We start from the raw sequence: 22771 nt of genomic DNA on the forward strand, positions 1-22771 counted from the left end.
TCTGTCTGTCTGTCTGTCTGTCTGTCTGTCTGTCTGTCTGTCTGTCTATCTATCTATCTATCACCATAGTTAAAAACCAATAGCCTGATGTATTTGTTGCCGGTATGTATACTCTTTCGCAATACATACCACCAACATAATGATCCGCCCACCTAATTTATATGCGGACAGACCTTCAGTTGGCTACAGTGGTAATTACTCCGACACCGCCATAGCCAAACTTCTCTGACAGTCTGACGAAGCAAGGGCTGTCAGAGAAATGGCTGTATGTCCACCCACCCAATCAGGATTTTTTACTGTCTGTCACTGCCAGGCAAACTCCAGTGGTGAGGGACAGTAAAATGCAAATAATGGTCCTCACACCATGGGGATAATTAATATGCAACAGTTGTTATAATAGTTATCATTCACACTCAATTATATGTTCGGAGGTTAAATGACCAAATACAATCAATGCTTGTGTGACAATCAGTGAAACCGCACTAAAATAAATAGAGCAATGTAACATCCTCAGTTGTCAATTCAAGACCAGTGACATACCGAAATCACACAAATAAATATGTCAGTTGTGCAGTCTGACTCTATGGTGGAGCTCAACACAAAATGAAACAATTAACAACCAAATAAATTTACAAAGAGGATGTCTTGTTGCTAACAAACAAGTACGTATGGTTTAAGTACAATAGATAAAGGTTTCTTTGCTGGTTTGCTTGTTACATGTCACCGATGTTTCGTCCCTTAAAAGGTTACCAGGGCTTCATTAGTACAAATATGATATGCGAACATCAGGAATATCCTAATGAATAGAGAGGACGTGGTGCAGCAATTTAGTAAGATGTCATGCCTCCAAAGGAAGCTCAATCACGGGCCCACATAGGGATGGAAATTCAGGTATGCACGCCGTAACCAAAGGGGAAAGTAGTAGAGCCCAGAGAAGGAGTTGATGCTCTGAAGTTTGATCATCATAAAGGGTGAGCTGTAAAATGAGATTTCCCATAGACAATTGTTAGAACTGAGGGTCTCTAGTTGGCAGAGGTAGGTACCTTTGACTAAATAGGGACCCTTGCTTCTAAGTCAGGGGAAGGGGATTACACTACTGGATAAACCCTGCTCACCCTCTTGGTAGCTTGGCACGAGCAGACAGGCTTATCTCAGAGGCAGTGTGTTAAGCATTTGTGTACACATACAGTAATACAGTGAAAACACTACAGATGGACACCACACAGGTTTTATAAAAATAAGTATTTTTTATATAGACTTAACACAAGACCACAAACGACAAAAATCCACAATACTGTACTCAAAATTGACTTAAAGATGGTAGAATTAACTTAGTTCAGGTTGATGGTAAACGCGACACAGTTCTCACAAAAGTACCTGGATGCGTAACGCAAAATAAACAAAAGGCTCGCAGCGTTCGAGATGCATCGGTTCCTTGCTTCGGGGGAGACGATGCATCGCGCCTCAATGCTTGCGCAGGGTAGGGGATGCGTCTTGATCCTTACCGGAGAGGAGGTGATGCGTAGATTCTCGTGCTGCAGCCCAGTTGCGATGAGGCATGATGGCGCCTCGATGTGATGTGACAATCCGGTGCGATAAGATGACGCCCTTGATGCGACGATGTTGAGACGATGCGGGCACGCCCTGGCAGCCTTGCGGCGACTCTGTACTTTGGAGCCGCGACAGGCCCTGCGACACGCTTCTCCAGTGATGCGACAGCAGACAGCTGCAATGAAGACACGCTTCTGGGAGATGCGGCGGTGGCACGCTTCTCCGGCGATGCGGCGACTACAGCTGCGGCGGCGACACGCTTCTTCTCGTTGCATCGCGCTTCCAGCTCCCAGTGACATGAAGGCTTCTGCAGATAGAATTCCCAGAAAGGAAATTCAGAGGGGAGCTGGTATTGAAGTCTGTTGTCCCTGAGACTTCAGCAGGAGGCAAGCACAAGTTCAAACACTTGGAGAAATATTCTGCAAGATGATGAAGTACACACAAAAGTTCCTTCTCCTCGCCTTGGCACTGAAGACACCACTGTAGGCCAACCCAGCAACACAGCACACTGGCGGGGGGCAGTCCACTCCTACAGCCTCCTTTGGTTATTCTCCTTGGCAGAGGTTTGTCGTGTTGTGTCAGTATGCTCCACAAGACTTACCTCTGCTTGTGCAGCGATTCCGCAGAGACGACAGGAGCGCCCGTCCCCGCACCCACCTGACCCTCGTGGACCGTAGAACCCAGCAGGGATGAGATGGACGCAGGGAAAGGAGCCTCAATGAAAGCGGTGGGTAGGGGTGCAGGGTATCTCGGAATGACCTGTGATAGAGGAAGACTATGGTCAGTGAAGAACCCACAACCACAATGGAAGCACACACAGAGCTATGTCCTGTCCCAGACTCAAGGAACTCACCCTACTGCGGGAACGCCGGTCGCTACACGGCCGTAGCGTAGGTGAAAGGCCAAGGACAGGCTATGCAGTAAGCAAATGTCGGTGCTCTCACACCGTGGTCAGTGGAAATCAAGCTAGTTTCCTGTAACAACCCTGGAAGCGGCAATCAATGTTTAACCCCTGCTTCCGAGTAGAGAAAACAAACAGCAAGGCGCCACAGCGAGAAAGTAACTCCTCTATAGTATTAGCACATACTAATGGGTAAAATCATCAAAGGCAAAATCAGCAATGGAGAACCGAAATAGCGCTAAGCGCGTTTAGGCAAAAACAGACTGTGGCAAAATCATCGAGGCAAAATCAGCAATGGAAATCTGCAATGGCGCTATGCGCGTTGAGGCAAATAAACTGTGCAAAATAACAAAAGGCAAAATCATCGAGGCAAAATCAGCAATGGAAATCTGCAATGGCGCTATGCGCGTTGAGGCAAATAAACTGTGCAAAATCATAAAAGGCAAAATCAGCAATGGTAGGCTCCACTCCCCACAGGCACAAGAACAGGAGAAACCTTCAACAGCCCGAGAAGGCTAGGGGGCAAGGGTTAGGAAAAACCTGAGAAGCCAGGACTGGTTCCGAAGCGTGGACGAAGGTAGAAACAGGTTCCACGGGATAGGGACGGCGTTCTTTTCCGTTCGGCTTCAGGACGGTCACTCTCGCTCCTCGCTGCTCGGAACTCCAATGAATACGAAGCGCCGAGCCGGCGGGAAACGCGGCGTATAAGCGTTTCCCCCGGAAGCGCTTCCTTGACCCTAGTGCTCCTGTGGATGACTAGACCGGTACTCGACTTCCGCCCGGAAGTGAGTATTTCGGGTCGTCTCTGTGTGTGCGTCTTCGTGGAGGGGGACGGCAAGCGCCGTAACATGACAGAACCCCCCCCAAAAACAAGTCCCCCCCCCCGGGGCTCAAAAAGGGACAGCAGGGCGAGGGCTGCAGGGGTGACTGAGATGAAAGGCACGGACCAGAACAGGAGCATGGCGAACATGGGACAAAGGCTCCCAAGACCGCTCATCCGGGCCGTACCCCTTCCAATCGACCAGGTAGAACAACTTCCCCTTGGTACGACGAGAACCCAGGATGGCCCGGACTTCGTACTCCACGTGGTCCTCCACCACCACAGGAGACGGAGGAGAAGGAACCCCGCCATCCGGGCGGACCGCTTGCAGAAGAGAAACATGGAAAACGGGGTGGATCCTCATGTGCGGAGGGAGCGTTAGTTTCATGGCCACCGGATTCACCACCTTCTCAATGACAAAGGGACCCACATAACGGGGTAACAGTTTCTTGGGGCCATGCACGTTGAGATGTCTGATAGACAACCACACTCGGTCACCCACGCGGTATTCGGGCTCCTTCTGTCTATGGGCGTCAGCATGCGCCTTGTAGGTGTCCTTTGCCTTGGCCAACTCAAAGCGAGCTTGCTGCCAGATAGTACGTAAGGCAGCATGATAGGAATGAACTGACGGCAAGAAGCAGTCCCGGGGTATTTCCCAGGCAGAGGTGCGGGGGTGATGGCCTTGGAGGCAAAAGAAGGGAGACATTCCGATGGCGGAATGCTTACTGTTGTTGTAGGCGTACTCAGCCATCCATAGGACCTCGGACCAGTCTTTGTCAACCATAAGCAGCAGGCAACGGAGGTACTGCTCCATGGTGTGGTTAGTTCTTTCCGCTTGACCGTCCGTTTGTGGGTGGTACGCTGTGGACAAGCGTACGTCCATCTTGAGGATTCTGCACACCTCTCTCCAGAAGTGGGACACGAATTGCGATCCCCGGTCTGTTATGACCACCGATGGAATGCCATGAAGGCGGATTACTTCTTGCACAAAGATTCCGGCCAGGGTCACAGCTGTGGGCACCTTCAGCAAAGGCACGAAATGCGCCATTTTGGAGAGATGGTCGACGATGGTGAGAATCGTGGTGTGCCCCGTCTTGGTGGTAGGGAGTTCCACCACGAAGTCCATGGAGATGGTGTGCCATGGATACGGTGGTATCGGAATGGGACGCAGAAGGCCCACCGGAGACACGGAAGCGTTCTTACTCAGGAGACAGATGGTACAGCTCCTCACATGAAGTCCTGTGTCGGCCACCATGGTCGGCCACCAGAATTGTCTCTGCAAGAGCTCCAGTGTCTTATGGAAACCGGGATGGCTGGACAAAACGTGGTCGTGACATAGGCGGACCGCTTCCTGCCGACTGGGCACCCCAGGTAGATACAGCCGGTCTCCATGAAACAGCAATCCGTCCGTGTATGACACGTCTGTGCGTCCCTCCGCCAGTCCCTCCAGGTTGACTTGCTCCGTGTCCTTCCGTACTTGAGTTAAGAAGCCCGAAGACGTCACCACACCCTGGAAGTGTTTCTCGGCAAGGATAGGAACAGGCTCGGTGTTCTCAGCTTCGTTGTCAGCTTCTTCCATCCGCGAGAGGGCATCAGCCTTGGCATTTTCCCTTCCTGGCCGAAACGTGATCACGAAATCGTAGTCATTGAAGAAAAGGGTCCATCGGAGTTGTCGGGCGGTGAGAGCGCGTGCTGACCGGAGAAACTGAAGGTTCCTGTGATCCGTATAGATGGTTACAGTGTGTTTGGCGTCTTTCAGGAAGTGGCGCCATTCCTCGAAAGCGGTCTTGATGGCAAGGAGCTCTCTGTCCGACACCGAGTAGTTACGTTCCGCAGGTTGTAGTTTCTTGGAATAGAATGCCACCGGATGCAGTAGTCCAGTGCGGGTGCTCCGTTGAGACAGCACGCCCCCGATGGCATCTTTAGAGGCATCCGCCTCCACGACGAAGGGCTGCTTGGTGTCGGGGTGCATCAGAACCGGGGCTACGGTAAAACGTCTCTTCAGTTCTTGGAAGGCGTCGTCCGCCTTTTGATCCCAATTGAAGCGCACTCCCTTACGCAACAACCGGGTAATCGGGGCTACCATCTCGGAGAAGCCAGTGATGAATCGGCGGTAGTAATTGGAAAACCCCAGGAACCGTTGTACCCCTTTCACGGACTCCGGGGGGGGCCAGGACAGGATGGCTTCCACTTTCTTGTTGTCCATTTGTATGCCCGCTGGAGTGATGACATGCCCCAGGAACTCGACCGTGGTGACGTGAAAGACGCTCTTTTCCAGCTTTACATACAGGCGATGTCTACCCAGCCGCTGAAGGACGGAACGCACGTGCTGCACGTGCTCTGTGATGGTCTGCGAATAGATCAAGATATCGTCTATGTAGACGATGCAAAAGACGTCTATGAACTCCCGTAACACCTCGTCGATAAAGTACTGGAACGCTGCTGGAGCGTTACAGAGTCCGAAAGGCATGACCTGGTATTCGAATAACCCGAATTTGGTTCGGAAAGCGGTCTTCCATTCGTCGCCTTTTCGGACTCTGACTAGATGGTACGCCCCCCGCAGGTCGAGTTTAGTATACACCGAGGCGTCTTTTACCTGTTCCAGGAGATTGGTTATCAAGGGCAGCGGGTAACGGTTTTTGACGGTGATGTTGTTCATCGCTCGAAAGTCAATGCACGTTCGCAGATCGCCCTCCTTCTTGGCCACGAAAAATAGAGGAGAGGAAACCGGAGACCTGGAATGACGGATAAAGCCGTTGACCAAATACTCGTCCAAGTAGGAGCGTAGGTGGGCGTTTTCTTTCTCCGTGAGAGAATAAATCCTGCTGCAGGGCAACGTGGAACCGGGAATCAGGTCTATCCGGCAATCGAACGAGCGATGCGGCGGCAAGGTGTTGGCTCCTTTTTTGTCGAACACGTCGGCGAGGTCCAGGTATTCTTTGGGCACGGCTGCTTGGGAAACCAACCCCATTCCCTGCACGGGCAGCGATCTTGCTTGTATGGAGCGAGTCCCGAGGAGGTGGTCTTGGGTATAACAGGAATCACAACAATGCTCTGAGTCCAAGTGGATGCTTCTGGATACCCAATCAACGCGAGGATTGTGCTTCACCAACCACGGCAACCCCAATATCACCTTGAATTGAGGAGCATCAATGACGTCAAAGCTGATGACTTCGGCGTGGTGATTGATAAAGGACATAGTCATGTTCTCGGTGTGGTGCCGAATAGGGCCGGAAGTTAGGTCTGTTCCATCCACCGCCTTGACCGTCTCGGGTTGGGCCTTTGACACTGTGGCTATACCCAAGGCACGTGAGAATGCGGTGTCTATGAAACAGCCTGTAGCACCGGAGTCCAACATCGCCGTCACTTGCCAGGTTCTGCCCTCCTGGTTTTGCAAGGAAACATCCATTCCTATATGGTGAGTACCGTCGACTACAGCAGGGATCGCGGCATTGCAATACGAAAAACCCAGAGGACGGATCCCCTTATCTACTGGGTTGTCTCGTTTCCCGTCTTCTCCGTTTTGGTGATGGGCAACGCGAACGGCCTCCCGCTCCGGGACTTCGTGGGCTTCACCGGACATTCCCTGACGAAGTGTCCGCTTTTCCCACAGTACAGACATTGATTCTGTTTCCTCCGCCGTTCCCTTTCCTGACTTGACAAAGGACCTCTTATGCCTCCGATTTGCATAGGTTCAGGTGCGTCGCTCTGGGGACCGGGTCCTTCCTGGGTCTTCCGGGTCTCCTTCTCCCCCATAGATAGGAGACGACTGTCACTGCTTCCTCCTTTATCTGACTTTCGTTCTTGCAACCGAAAGTTCATCTTCACCACCAGATCGATGAAGGGACCGATTTCCTCGGGTGGGTCAGGGAACTGCGAAATGAGATCTTTTAGTTCGTCTCGCAATCCTCGATAAAAGACTGACACCTTCTTGTCCTCGGGCCACTGGGACTCAATCACTAGCCTACTGAAAGTGGTGATGTAGTGCAGGAGGTCCTGGTTGCCTTGCTTGAGGCTGAGCAACGCGTTATCAGCGGCTTGCACAAAGGTGTGCCGCGCGAACATACGTCGCATAGCTTCCTTAAAGGTCGGCAGGTGGTGCAGCATGGGGTCGTCGTGTTCAACCAAGGCTATTGACGACTGAGCGGCGTCTCCGCCCATGTACGACAGGATGTAGGCAACTTTGGATGCATCATCAGGAAAGGCAGTGTTCCTGGCCATAAAATGCAAGTGGCATTGATGGATAAAGATGCCATACTTGGTACTGTCGCCATAGAACCGTTCTGGTGGTGCCAGTTGTACGGGATGAGGAGCGATAACTTGGACCGCAGGAGTCGGGTTGCTGGCGGCAGAGGACCCCCCAAACGTAAATGTTGGCTGTCGTAATATCCCTTCCTGTATGCTCCGGTGGCTCGGGGCGGACCCCCAAGGGTTGGTGACCCCCGATGACATCTGGCCCTGTAGGGTAGTCATGTCGTGACGTAAGCTGAGGTTTTCTGCCTGTATTGCGGTTAGCATGGAGGCAATGTCTTGCAAGGTGACCTCTGGGTCGCCCATGTCGTCCGGGCAGAATGGTAAACGTGGGCTTCGTATTCTGTCAGTATGCTCCACAAGACTTACCTCTGCTTGTGCAGCGATTCCGCAGAGACGACAGGAGCGCCCGTCCCCGCACCCACCTGACCCTCGTGGACCGTAGAACCCAGCAGGGATGAGATGGACGCAGGGAAAGGAGCCTCAATGAAAGCGGTGGGTAGGGGTGCAGGGTATCTCGGAATGACCTGTGATAGAGGAAGACTATGGTCAGTGAAGAACCCACAACCACAATGGAAGCACACACAGAGCTATGTCCTGTCCCAGACTCAAGGAACTCACCCTACTGCGGGAACGCCGGTCGCTACACGGCCGTAGCGTAGGTGACAGGCCAAGGACAGGCTATGCAGTAAGCAAATGTCGGTGCTCTCACACCGTGGTCAGTGGAAATCAAGCTAGTTTCCTGTAACAACCCTGGAAGCGGCAATCAATGTTTAACCCCTGCTTCCGAGTAGAGAAAACAAACAGCAAGGCGCCACAGCGAGAAAGTAACTCCTCTATAGTATTAGCACATACTAATGGGTAAAATCATCAAAGGCAAAATCAGCAATGGAGAACCGAAATAGCGCTAAGCGCGTTTAGGCAAAAACAGACTGTGGCAAAATCATCGAGGCAAAATCAGCAATGGAAATCTGCAATGGCGCTATGCGCGTTGAGGCAAATAAACTGTGCAAAATAACAAAAGGCAAAATCATCGAGGCAAAATCAGCAATGGAAATCTGCAATGGCGCTATGCGCGTTGAGGCAAATAAACTGTGCAAAATCATAAAAGGCAAAATCAGCAATGGTAGGCTCCACTCCCCACAGGCACAAGAACAGGAGAAACCTTCAACAGCCCGAGAAGGCTAGGGGGCAAGGGTTAGGAAAAACCTGAGAAGCCAGGACTGGTTCCGAAGCGTGGACGAAGGTAGAAACAGGTTCCACGGGATAGGGACGGCGTTCTTTTCCGTTCGGCTTCAGGACGGTCACTCTCGCTCCTCGCTGCTCGGAACTCCAATGAATACGAAGCGCTGAGCCGGCGGGAAACGCGGCGTATAAGCGTTTCCCCCGGAAGCGCTTCCTTGACCCTAGTGCTCCTGTGGATGACTAGACCGGTACTCGACTTCCGCCCGGAAGTGAGTATTTCGGGTCGTCTCTGTGTGTGCGTCTTCGTGGAGGGGGACGGCAAGCGCCGTAACATGACATGTTGCTCCAGAAGTGATCTAAAGTCTTGGGGTCTGGGTCCCCATATTTATACTACTTTTCTCTTTGTTCTCTGAAGGCAGAGAGGCCTTTGCCTAGTCCAAACCAGTTCTGGTCAGTCCTGGAGCACTTTGTTGACAAGACTCCTTCTTTCCTTTGACAGTGCAGGCCAGGGACATCAGATGCACCACAGGAGGTGGAGCCAGCATTGTGGAGGGAAGGCACAGCCCAGTTCAGGTCCCAGGTGCAGCTCCTCCCACCCATCTACATGCAGTTCTCTCTATTCAGCCCTGTGCTGACTCACCCTCCTCCCGGAATCCCCCAGCCCCTGTCACCCACAAAACCAGACACACAATACACAACCTAGCAGAGGCAGGCTTGGACAATTAGGCAAGAAAATACCTACTTTCTAAAAGCGGTATTTTCAAACACAGAATGTTAAAACCAACTTCACTAAAAGATGTATTTTATCATTCTGAGTTCAGTCATACTAAACTCGAATTTCTACCTAGTTCCCGGAGTCAGTTAGGATTATAAGATGTAATAATCAAACTGCCCAATCTGGCCTATGGGGAACAGGTAGCCTTGCAATAGTGAAAAACGAAAGGGCTGTAATTCACTATTAGGAAATGCCACACACACCAGGGCATGTCCTACCGTATACTTAAAAGGCACCCTGCCCTTGGGCCTGCCATAGGGGTGTCTGATATGAAGAAAAGGGAAGGTTTAGGGACTGGCAAGTGGGTTCACTCGGCCAGTCAACATGGCAGTCAGGGACTGCAAATAGGCTCTGCAGTGGCAAGCCTGAGACACACTTTACAAGCTGCTTCTGTGGGTGGCACACCCAGTGCTGCAAGCCCACCAGCCGCATTTGATTTACGTGCCCTGGGCACCCCTGGTGCACTGTACTAGGGCCTGACAAGTAAATCAAATCAGCCAATTATGGAGTCACTGATCCATACATCAATTTACAATAGGGAGAGCATATGCACTTTAGCACTGATCAGCAGTGGTAAAGTGCCCAGAGTCATAAAACAGCCGACAACTGGTCAGAAAAATACAGGAGGGAGGCAAAAAGTTCAGGGATGACCCTGCAAAAAAGAGCCATGTCCTACAACAATGAATATCAATTGCATTGAAATCATCCAGATTCCATCCTCTCACATCCAAGGCAGAAATGTTTCCTTAAAATGCACTGTATTCAAAACATATAAAAATAGTTTCTCCAAAGGACCCAAAAAACTCACTCCTGGCATGAAGAGACCAAACCTTGCCACTTTTCCAGTGAATTAAGTCCATTTGAAATCGAGCCACACATGGTGATATATTTACATTCCAGTCTATGTAGAATAATAGCAATGTCTCTTTCTCTTTCAGGAGGGTTGGCTACATCAAGTACCTGCTATTTGAGGTCATTCACCGTGCTTTGCTTTACATTATTATGTTGGACTCGGGGGCTGGAGGGGGCAATGACAACCCACCACTGGATTCTGATCCGATATTGCCCAATTTGTATCTTTTTTTTTAAACACAGTTTTTTATTGAGTTTCAATTTGCAGATGCATATACATATTCAGTAACGCATTTTGTACTCGACATAGCAACATCTCAATGCATCAATACATAAAGGTATATCTGGCACTGTGCGCACAGAGCCATCGGAGCAATGAGTGAAACTCAGGTTTTCCTTTAAGAGAACCACATATCTTAAAAAACACATGAATAAACAGCAAAATGAAATAAAAAGAGGAAAAAAAACCCACGCAAAAAGTCCCCCCTCCCTTCCCTGGTCCATTGGTCCACACAATACCGTAGTGTTTAGGAAAAAAAGTTGCCTACACCGTCTCAATTGTAAAAAGGAAAAGAAAAAAAAGGGGGGAATCAAACTCCAGCAGGTGGAGTAGACAATAACATATATCCCTGGGCACCAACAATAAATTCTATCAGGTTGTTACTCAGTGCCAAGCGAGTCAGCCATAGGGGAAGGGGGGGTTGCAGGTGATATGGACACAGTTGGCGACACCGGGGGGTATGTGAGTCAAGGGCTTTAAGTGTCTCTAACATTTGATCCCAAACCATGGAAATGGGAGTTTTGAGGTGGCCTCAATACTTCTCCTGTCTAAGGATAGCGCTTTCTGCAGTGCCCCACCTGATCATTTCCGCCTGCCAGACTGCTGCTGTAGGATGGTGGGCAGATTTCCACCTCATAGTGATGGCCCATTTCGCCAACAGCACAGCCAGTTTCACAAATATATATTGCACTTTCAATTCCTTGGGGCATTTATGCAGACCTAGTAAGCAGCTATCCACAGCCATCCAGTCGGCCGTGCCTGTGACCTCTCGGACTCTGTAGCCAATTGTTTGCCAATAAGTTTGCAAGCGTGGGCAAGACCATAGCATGTGGAGGAGGTCAGCAACCGCCTCCTGACACCTAGGGCAGGAAAGTTGGGCGTCTGGATCGATACAGTTCAGTGGATCTGGGGTCAGATAGGCCCTGTAAGATCATGTGTTGTATATATTTAAATTTAGCATTTCGGGAGACCTTCTTGGGGAACTCCAATATAGTTGCCCAGTCTCTGTCCGTGAGTTCTTTCTCCAGTCCCGCCTTCCATTTCGCCAGGAGCGAAGTTAGTGACGTCCCTGAGTTAGCGGACCAATGCGCTTCTGAAATTTTTTTTTTTGCACACATAAAATAAGATATTGATGGATACATGCTCGCAGATAAGAAACTGCACATTTAACACTCACACAGTGACAAGTCCCATGTCTGAGCATCTGCTAGCTAGACGCCCGTAGATATGATTAGAGCATGTTTCTGTACAAACCACACCAAACTGCAAAAGCAACCGCTCTGGAAGAACACCTCGGCAGGAGCCAGAAGTTTGGATGGCAATTGGAAGATACGCTGTAGGAGATGTGTCTGTACTAACTGAAAGGAGCTGGAGGCAGGCGGGCACTGCCAGGTCTCCAAAGGCTTAGGCAGGGCTGCAAGGCCACACGGCTCTAGGGATTGTTCCCAGCACGACTGTTGTGGGAGGACTGGTAACTAGACAAAGATGGACTACCCCGCGGTCTTTGCTTGCAATGTCTGCGCGTGAGCATGGTGTAGACCTGGAGAGCACGCCCCTTCTACGAGTGACACTTGGTAACTAACAAAAAATATGATTGGCAGCAAGGCTGTGCCCTGCTAACTGTGAATAAAGTTAAAAACAAGTGAAGAATGTAATTTGATGCCGCAGCACGCTTACATACAACAGACCATGACGTGTACCCACAGCAGAAATTCACATGCAGAAACGAATAAAAAAAACACAAGGACAGCATACCCAACCCGGCGCGCTTCTCTTTGTCCTGTTTTGTTTCCCTGCTTGTGCTGTCTCTGCCTTCAGCCGTGAATTGGCCCGTGTTGCAAACATGAACATAACTCCTTCAGCATGAAAAACATAGTATGCGCATGTGTTGTGGACAGGTCAGGCAAAATAGAGTGCAAACTCCCCCAGCCAATCCCAGCACAAAACAAGCATTTATAAATGCAAGAGGACTCTTGTTTATGGGAGACCTATTGCATTGTAAATAAAAGTGCATGCCTCGAAGAAGATACGAATGGGAGTGGGAGGAGGGGTGGTGGTGGGCAGAGAAGCCACGGACTGCGGGAGGGAATGGGGGAGTCAGGGGAACAAAAATGTTTTGAAAGTAAAGGGGCTGATAGCTATGGAAGGAGAAAAATGACGACATGGCCGTCAGGAGGCGGGATTAAATTGCTGAAAACCAATCAGATTGCAGCATTTAGGATTTCAGCCAATCACAAAGATAGGCAGAAAGTGGGCGGTGCTTCCCCACTATACTGTTTACAGCATCTCTCGCTGAGACAGCGCATGCGCTGCAGAGGCGAAACCTAAAAAGGAACATAGTTATCGGCTGGGGTTTTTAGGTAGATGGAACACAATCAAAGGGAAAAGATTTTTAGCAAGGACCGGAATAGTGTCACTGCAGCACACTTTTTTTTAATTGTAGTGTGCAATTGTCAACTGACATGGAACAACCATGAAGGTGGAACAAACTGAAGTAAAAAAACAATAATAAAAATAATAATCTATAAACCTTCTAAGTTTGAAAAACGTCCTGGGTTGGGAAAAGGAACTAAAGTGTTTTGCCACAGGCCCCAAACTGTGCATCGACATCGAGCTCATTGTATGTGTTGGCCATGTTATGTGGTGGTTCTTTGGGAGTTGTGTCTTTAACTACTATCCCTGAATTGTGACACCACTGCACACACCAGCAAAGTGAGCACTAGGTGGTCTGACACCACAGGTGTAGGAGAGTAGGATCTGCTTCACATGTTTACCCCCACTTTTTGCTGGTGTTTCACTGTTTTTTTACTTTAGTCTGGCTGGGACACGGCTTTTCAGGGCCCCAGCCTAGCTGCTTCCTCTCTAAAATGAATCCATGTACTTTAGGTACATTACAGATTGGATCTGAGGTGCCCTTAGGAGTCCCTAGTATATGGTATACTATGTACCCAGGGCATAGGTACCCCAGAGGCCTACCAGGGGCTGAAGCATGTATTATGCCACCCCTGTAAAGCCACCCAAAATGACACCACAGGTCTGCTACTGCAGCCTGGGTAAGGTGGTGCATGCACCCCTTACTGAGATATAGGTTCACTATATCCCACCATATACTGCACATACAAACCTATCAGTCACCCCTATGGTAGGTCTTATCAATCCTGAAGGCAGGGTGCTTGGTTATATGTGAGAGGGTGCCCAGGCATGAGCTGAGCCCCTTTGCAGCCTTCGGAATCTCTTCTCCGTGGTTGTCACTAGTGCAGCCTGACCATATACTCTTAAGTGCATTATAACCCAATGGTAAATGCTAACTTTGGACTGGCTGCACGGAAACATGTCCTGTTTTGTGTCAAACACCTTGGAATCATACCCCCACACCAGTAACTGGTGTGGGAGAATGATCCCACCCTTCTAGAGGGAGAGGCATGACAGCACTGGTATACCCGGTAGAAACTTAATAGAGCCCTGGCATCACAAAATGAATGCTGCAGCCACAAACACAGGCCTGGCCTCCTGCTGCTGACCGAAACTCCGGAAGGGGAGAGCTGGACAATAGGTTTCCTGTCACAGGGAGGTGTAACCACCTCCCAGACAGGCTTATGTGTATTGGGGCTGGGTGGGAGCACTCTCTGAGTGCTTTGAAGTCATGCACTGGGGGCACATTTGGTGTCCCTCTGCAAATTCCAGCTCAAACCGGTTCAGGGGATTCCAGCCCCTGCTCTGGCGCAAAACTGGACAAAGGAAATGGGTGTAGCCACCCCTCTTTCCAAACCCTCCCATAGGTGGGTCCCCAGAGTATGTCCAACTCCCTACCTTAGTATAAGGATGGGACCCCAGTCCTTAGGACTTTAGATTACCCTGGATGAAACTCTGAAGCTGAATCCTGGAGCTTCGACGCTCTGCTCAAGACCAGAGGACTGAAGAAATCCCCCTTGGGGTCAAGGAGTGACTCCCCTGCTTGGCAGGCACCAACAAAGCAATTTGCCTGTCTGCATTATCAAAGCTCACGCCAGACTGTGAAGTATTTTCAGCCCAGGAAGAGGATTTCCAGACATCTTAGAGGCTGACCCAAGTCCCCAGCAAAGCTGAGACCCGCAGTCCTCGTGAGTAGTGTGGAACCGAAACTCCTGGCCACCGTGCACTTTTGCAAGTGCATTGACTTCTCGGTGTCTCCTGAAGTCGTGCGTGGGCTGACTTGTAGAACCTACCTCGAGCCCTGAATCCACCGAAGATTGTCAGCCTGGTTATTCCGAGTGACCCGTGGGCCGCCATTTTGTGTTTCGTCTTGAGGTCCCTTCGCGATCCCTGGTCCGTTGACTGGTGGGTCCCTGAGGGGGTAACTTTGTATTTCCTTGGGCTTTCCTGGTTGCTCCCGATGTGCCCCAACTCCCTACTAAGTGGTGAGTCCCACAGACCTTGCTGGTCTGCACTGAAGCATCTTTCTTGTTTCTGCTTGGGTTGCTGTTGTGTCCAATCTGGGCACTCGACATCCTTCATGGGACAGCTCGAATCCAGCTCCTGGTTGTCCTTGATGCCTCCTGGTCCTCGTGGATGAAGAGTCAAGCTTCACCTCTTTCACCTGAAATCACCCGGCATCAGTGGGCATCTGCTCATTGCCTTCCTGGTCACTGGCTAGTGACCCAGAATCTGTCCCATCTGCTTTCAGGTTCTTCACATCTTCGATCCAGGCTTGGATCTCTTCGGACTCTTCACATCTTCACGGCAGCAGTACTTCTTCGCCAGCTTCCATTGAAATCGACGATGCGACCAGACACCAAAAGACACCTATGCACCCAGCTTCCCTGGGTGAGGTAACACGAGTACTCCGGTGCTCCCGTGGGTGCTAGCCCTAGAACTTCCTAAGTCCAAAAGGGTTTGGTCCTGATTCATTTCTAAGTGTCCCTAATCTTAAAAAATCTAACACGACTTTCCCCATAGAAGCTAATGGGAGCTCGCGGCTGTGTTCACACACTTCACACGGCCCTCGTGGGTCCCCAGGGCCACTACCTTGGGTGGTTCCTCGGGGCCCAGCCATTCTACGGGCTCTAGGCCTTGTGTCTAGTTAAGTCGTGGTTCTTATACCACTATTTTAGTATATGGTTTGGCTCGCCCCTAGGGCCTGACGTGTATTTGTGCTATTTTACTGTGATTATTGAAGTGTAACTTATGTGTTTTGACCTCTAGTCTCATAAAGAGACTAGGAGGGTGTGTTTAGTAATAAATACATATATTTTATATATATACCTGGTGTGGATTTCTTTCATTTAGTGACTCAAGAGATTATAGACTGGTAAAACAAGCTGCTTTACATTCCTTCAAGACATATCCTGAAGTCTTCTCTCCATAGCTACCATTAGGATAGCTTTCAATAAAGGTTGTCTTTAACCTATAACCAATAAGGGGTTGTTTGGACTGATACAGGGTGCCCACTATAACTAGTGGACAGCATACATCAGGCCAACTTCTCCCAACAGGGATAAGACATGCTATTTATCCCTGGGTCTATATGAAATATGGTACTAGTGGGTAGGTGTCTGGAATGTTCTCCGATTCTGTAATACCACCCATGACAATCAATTTCCAAAGTGAAGGCACTGCATCTCTGAATGACGTGTGGAATCTAAATAGTCTACTTGAAAAAATACAAACAAGACAAGAAGACAAGATTTTCTGAAACTAACCATGTATATCATTGCTTTCACTATTTCCATATTAACCCACCACAGTAACACAATAAACAAGCATTGCAAAGCCAATAGGTCTCGCCTACACAAGAGCTTTTGACTTTGGCAATGTGGTTTTGCAATATTGTACACCAGTGTGGCTGCTGTCCGGCACGGCTACAAGTTAGTGGCGTGGAGTGTCCTAGAGTGGAGTGGGGGGAGTAGAGTGTTGTAGACTGGATTTGTTGGGGTAGAGTGTCGTAGAGTGGAGTGGGGGAGTAGAGTGTTGTAAAGTGGAGTGACATAGAGTGGAGTGGCTTAGAGTGGAGTGGGGTGGCATAGGGTGAAGTGGGTTGGATGGATTGGATAGAGGTAGTGGGGTGGATTGGCCTGGAGTAGATTGGGGTGGATTGGATTAGGTAGAGTGGGTTGGATTGGATGGGGTGGATTGGTTTGGAGTGGGGTAGACTGACATGGGGTGGGTTGGATTAGATTGGATTGGGGTGGATGGATTGGATTAGAGTAGGGTGGTTTGGAATGGGGTGAACAAAGTGGAATGGAGTGGATGGATTTGACTGGACTGGAGGAGGTGGATTGTATTGGAGTGAGGTGGATTGTAATGGAGTGTGGTGTATTGGGTTAGAGTGTGGTGGACTGGAGTGTGCTGGATTGGATTGGAGTGGGGTGGATTGGAGTATGGTTGGCTGGGTGGATTGGATTCAGTGGGGGTGGACTGAGATGGGCTGGGGTTGATTGGACTGGGGTAGAGTGGGGGATTGGAGTAGAGTGAGTGGATTGGATTACAGTGGAGTGGATTGGAGAGAGGTGGGATAAAATGAGGTGAGGTGAATTGGATTGGGGTGGGGTGGATTGGAGTGGGGTGGATTGGATTGAGAAGGGTGGGCTGGAGTGAGGTGGAATGAAGTGGAGTGGAATGGAGTGTGGTGTAATAAAGTGTTGAGAATTTGAGTGAGGTAGATTGGATTGGCGTGGGGGTGGATTGGATTGGTGTGGGGTGGGGTAGGGTGGATTGGAGTGGGGTGTAGTGTGGTGAATTGTTGTGGGATAGATTGGGTTTGGCTAGATTGGGGTAGATTGAATTGTGTGGGGTGGATTGGATTGGAGTGGGGTGGATTGTATTGTATTGGAGTGGGATGGATTGGATAGACATGAGGTGGATTTGATTGGGGTGAGGTGGATTGGATTGGAGTGGGGTTGATTGGAGTGGTTCAGATTAGAGTGTGACTGATTGTTTTGGTTTGGAGTGAGGCTAATTGTTTTAGATTGGAGTGGGGCAGATTGAAGTGGGCCAGACTATTTTGGATTGATTGGGCAGATTGTTTTGTATTGGAGTCAGGCAGATTGGAGTGGGGCACATTGTTTTAGATTGCAGTGAGGCTGATTAAAACGGGGCACATTGTTGTGATTGTAGTTGCGCAAATTGTTTTGGATTAGAGTTAGAAGATTGTTTTGGATTGGAGTGGAGCAGATTATTTTGGATTGGAGTGGAGTAGATTGTTTTGGATTGGGGCAGATTTCTCTGGATTGGATTGGGGCAGATTGTTTTGGATTGGAGTGGGGTAGGTTGGTGTGGGGCAGATTGGAGTTGGGCAGATTATTTTGGATTGGAGTGGGGTGGATTGTTGTGGATCGGATTGGAGCATAGTAGATTGAGGCAGATGGAGTGCATTGGATTGGGGTGGGTGGATTGGATTGCAATGGGGTGAAGTGGGAAGACGTAGATGGGTTGGTGTGTGGTGAGGTGGATTGAAATGGGGAAAATTGGAGTGGGGCAGATTGAAGTGGGGCACTTTGGAGTGGGGCGCATTGGAATGAGGCGGATTGGAGAGGGGTGGATTGCTTTGGATTGGAGTTGGGCAGATTGGATTGGGCCGATTGGAGTGGGCCGATTGTTTTGGATTGGAGGGTGGCAGATTGGAGTGGGGAGGGTTAGAGTGGGGTATACTGTTTTGACCTGGAGTGTTGCAGATTGGAGTGTTGCAGATTGGAGTGGGGCAGACAGGAGTGGGGCAGATGGTTTTGGATTGGAGTGGGAAAGATTGGAGTGGGGTAGATTGGAGTTGGGCAGATTGATGTGGGGTGGGTTGGAGTTGGCAGATTGGAGTGGGGCGATTTGGAGTGGGTAGATTGATTTGTATTGGAGTGGGGCAGCCTGGAGTGGGGTAGATTGTTTTGGATTGGAGTGTGGCAGATTGTTATGAATTGGAGTGGGGTAGATTGTTTTGGATTGGAGTGGGCAGATTGTTTTGGAGTGGGACAGATTGTTTTGGATTGAAGTGGGGCCGATTGTTTTGGACTGGAGTAGGGCAGATTGGAGTGCAGACAATTGGACTGGAGCAGATAGTTTTGGATTGGAGTGAGGCAGATTGTTTTGGACTGGAGTGGGGCAAGGTGGAGTGGGGAAGATTGGAGTGGGTGTGGTGGAAGGATTGGATTGTGGTGATTGGAGTGATTTGGATTGGAGTGAATGGTTTGGATTGGAGTGGTATGGATTGGGTTGGTCTGGTCTGGGGTGGATTGAATTGAGTGGGGCGAATCAGTGAGGGGTGAGTTGGGGTGAATTGGCGTGTATTGAAGTGGGGCAGATTGCAATGGAGTGGATTGCCATGTACTGCACGATTATGTGTTAAAGCATCATTTCAGAAATTACACATTAGAAAGAAACAATGTTGCTTTACAAATAACATAATCCTCATCTCTAGAGAACACCGCCCACAATCAAAACCAAAAGAAAACATGAGTGCAAAATGAGAAAAGACATGGCAAAATAAAGGAAAGTTAACTGTAGAAAATTATCTTTGCAATTTTGTTTGTCCTGGCATGATTACCTTTATGCCAGTCACATTCCTTCTGTTTGCAGGGCACTAAAAGTTAAAAAGAACAAAATAGTACCTCCATCATGTTGAGAGCAGCAGACGGGCACTGATTAAGTTGAATCAATCAGTGCTTGGTCCCCGCTCCACCAAGAGTAACGGAAATTATGTTAGGCCTGCCTTGATGAATTACGAGGCTGTAAAGAAGAGTGCCACTCAAGCCAATAAATAATAAGCAACGGGCGGCTTCCAAGCCCTTCCTGTATACAAAAGCGTCTCACAACTGAGATGCATGTGCTAGTGCATGCTCTCGCAGGCTTGACCGTAAAAACTATGGCAAACGTACATTAATATAACAGAAATTGTTCACTTAATTGTAGGGACATCAGTAAGAGAGTGTTAATCTGTACCTACGAAGAGATGATTTTGTAGATAATTTCGAACTTGATAACATGCCATATTTCAACTTGGTTTTCATCAACAGGTTTCGATGAAGATCACCTTATTATAAGAAGTTCAAAGCCCGAGGATATCTTTGAAGGAACGGAGCCTGGCGTGGATTTGACAAGGGAATGCCAGCAGCCCCCATCAGGCACAGAGAAAAGATTAACGCATCTTTGGGACAGGCTCGACGCTCAGGAATCATTAGTAGCTACCAGAGGAGTGGCTTCAGAAGAAGATGCCATGCGAAGAGGAGGCAATAAACATAGATCACAGCTTGGGGACCACGGTGTACTTCTGGAGCAGAGCCTGAATGTCTCTGTGCAGCCTGACAACACTCTCATTTGCAAATATATGGACTGCGAACAAATGCAGAACTGTAAAAGGCAGAAAGGAGACTCACAGGATGAGAAAGGGCAAACACAACCTGACAACACACTAGAACGTTGCTTTTTGGCTAATGACAAGGCACACTTATCCCAGGTAACTACAAAATCACATGCGCCAAAATGTGTTACTTTTTATATTCCTGAACAGAAACATGGGTCAAATGGGGTGAACACTTCTTCCAGTGGAACTAAACTGCAGAAGAATCTGACTTCAAAGAATAACAAGCGACAAATGGTCATTTTAGAAAATAACAGTGTAAAAAAGTCAAGGGAAAGGAGGCAGACAGACGAACATCTCCAGACAGCAGGAATATGCAAGAAAGGGAAGATTTCAAAACCAACCAAGAGGAAGCTTAAGATCAGCACAAAGGTGCCAGATTTTTTGCATGTGAAAATAAATATACATCCCTTTAGGAAGGTAAGGGTTCACCCAGCTGATCCAAATATAAAAACACAATTACTCAATCAAAGTAGAAAGGGACTTAAAGCACACAAGCAGCCCAGCTTGGCACAATCGGGTGCAGCCCTCCAACAAGGAATGAGTGCAGCAAAACACAACTCTCTCTGTGCACAAAAAGAAGCAAGCGATGACGTGGAGCACGATCCAGGGTCACACCAGGAGAAAAAAAATGCAAACCGCAAAGGAAGAAGACACTTGAAAAAAATAGAGGAAGAAAGAGGAAGTGGAAATACAGAAGTCATAGAGACATCAAAAGTGTGTGAAACCACACTGGACACAGCTCTGGCAGCACGCGTCTCTTCAGGAAACCCTAGCATTGCGCCGTCACAGCTCTCTAATGCCAGCTCTCTTCCCGAGGAGTCCGGTACACTGGCATCTGATAACTGCAATGCACTTGACAAGGAAAGCAGCGTGTCATCACCAGTGAGTGCGACCATCGACCACTTGAGACAAACCAACGCAGAGAGTAAGGAGGGGGGCATCATTGCAGAACCGCAGACTGACCTGGATGGTGACCCCGGCATTGAAAGACCTGAAACACAAACCGAAGTGCAGCAAACAAGCACAGCCCCTGGCAGCACCAATGCAGCGACTGGGCACGAGGCTGCTAATTTAGAAAACGAGCCTTTGGAATCTGCGGATGCCAACCCTGTCAAATTGGCAACCATTCTAATGGTACTGAACATAAAAAAAACGAATGAAACTATAAACATGTCACAGGGTAATAACACAGACCTCCAAATTAATAGTAATGGGCAGGTTCATAAAGATAGTGCAGCTAATATGCAAGAAGTTCAAAGCAATCAACCTGGCAAAGTTAACAGCGCCCAGCCAGTAAGTGAAATGCCATTAGGGGGAGGTGAAGTGCTCTCCGCGTCGCAAGAGCTCAAAGACATTAGTTCTGAAGCAGAAAATGAGGCACTTCTAATTCCGAGCAGACTAAATGAGCCTGAAAAGCCTGCTCCAAAACCCACACAGCAGCAGTTAACTGCGTCACCGTCAGAGGAAAAACAAAGCGAGCAAAATAATTCGAACAACAACCGCTGCGCTCTCGCACCTTCCCTGGCAACGCCAGCCACGTGCGCTGGCCTCTCGGACCGTTCCACTGTGATGATCCTGGGGGGAGAGTCTGAGGGGCCTATGAACGTAACACAGTACCTCACGGAAAGGAGCAAAAATGCAGAAACGCCTCAAAAGGAAGGCGATGCTGGTCCCAATGAGCCGCAGCCCCTGCGCCGTGAAGATAGTCAGAAGAAAAAAATCTGCCTCGTGCTCCCAGAGCAGATAAACAGCAGAGCACAGAACGTTAACAGGAAGATTAAATAGTGCCCAAATTGTACATCTGGACATCTAGCAGTAGTTATTATCCAAAAATGGCACTGCATCGGAGGTGATTTATATTCACATTCATTCTATGGCAATTTGAATAACCAGTCCTGTAAACAACATACTGCTGTGGGGTTCAATGTTAGTGTGCATCACAGGGCATGTATAGCTCCTATTGCCATGAGGTTTAGTGGTACTGTGTACTAGATATAGAATGTAGACTTCTATAAATGGTATGGTAAAGGTAGAGGGGCTCTAAGAATGGCATGACCAAAGACGTGTATGTAGCAATCTTTCCCAAGAGGCGTGTGACTTAAAACTGAAATACAGTTCTGTGCTTTATACAGCGTGCCACCTGACCTGTATTTGGTTGTCTCTCTGCGATTACATCCAGACGTGTCTCACAGTGCACCTCACCAATCCAGACCTATTGGCTAGCCAGTGTTTGTTCGCAGGATCATTTCAATGAGTAACACGAATTAATTTGTTTTTGATGAATTAGAATCAGAATTGGAAACATTTCAATTCTGAAAACATGAGTCGGTGACTAAACATTGATAATCGTGTGATAGTGTTCTTCAGTTTCTCAATCACTCCTGTTTCCGTTTCACACCGCTTTTGCCTGCAGTATATCACTCTTAGTCACTTAGATCGTTTTTCTCCCCACATTTTTCTGAAATCCTCCGTGCGCACACCTCGCACACCATAACCTTTCTCTTCATCACTGTGTTTTCAATCTGTTCTTGCATCACCTCCCCTTCATGAGCCTCACACTCTTTCCCACATTCACAAACACTTTTTCTCTGCTCCTGCAAACACAGCATTATCTTTTTCTTTGGCAAAATCAATATTTTAGCATCTGTGTTCCTCCTTCACTCGGTCACATACAATTGTATTTACAATTGGCAATGTTCTGACTATTGTTTTGTGAGCCCTGAAGAGAGGCCAGGGAGGCTAAGGACTGTAGAGACGTGCAGTCTTAACAATATTATGGCTCTCTGACAGACACCGTGAGACGCTTGCACTGCCTTCAACCAGAGCTCTCA

At 48.8% G+C, this 22771-nt stretch overlaps 2 protein-coding genes across 2 annotated transcripts in view; one reads left to right on the plus strand and one right to left on the minus strand.

Annotated features, from left to right (window-relative positions):
- The window catches only part of LRRC53 (leucine rich repeat containing 53), a 102124-nt gene extending 80399 nt beyond the window's left edge, over nucleotides 1-21725 (plus strand). The window contains exon 7 of the mRNA XM_085600216.1: nucleotides 19594-21725. Coding sequence (XP_085456342.1) covers nucleotides 19594-21725 — 2132 coding nt within the window. The remainder of the gene's footprint in view (nucleotides 1-19593) is intronic.
- TNNI3K (TNNI3 interacting kinase) overlaps nucleotides 1-22771 on the minus strand; it is a 2902528-nt gene that overhangs the window by 365053 nt on the left and 2514704 nt on the right. The gene's annotated exons all lie outside the window — the stretch shown is intronic.

Source organism: Triturus cristatus, chromosome 4_2, assembly GCF_964204655.1.
Source record: "Triturus cristatus chromosome 4_2, aTriCri1.1, whole genome shotgun sequence".
Lineage (NCBI taxonomy): Eukaryota > Metazoa > Chordata > Amphibia > Caudata > Salamandridae > Triturus > Triturus cristatus.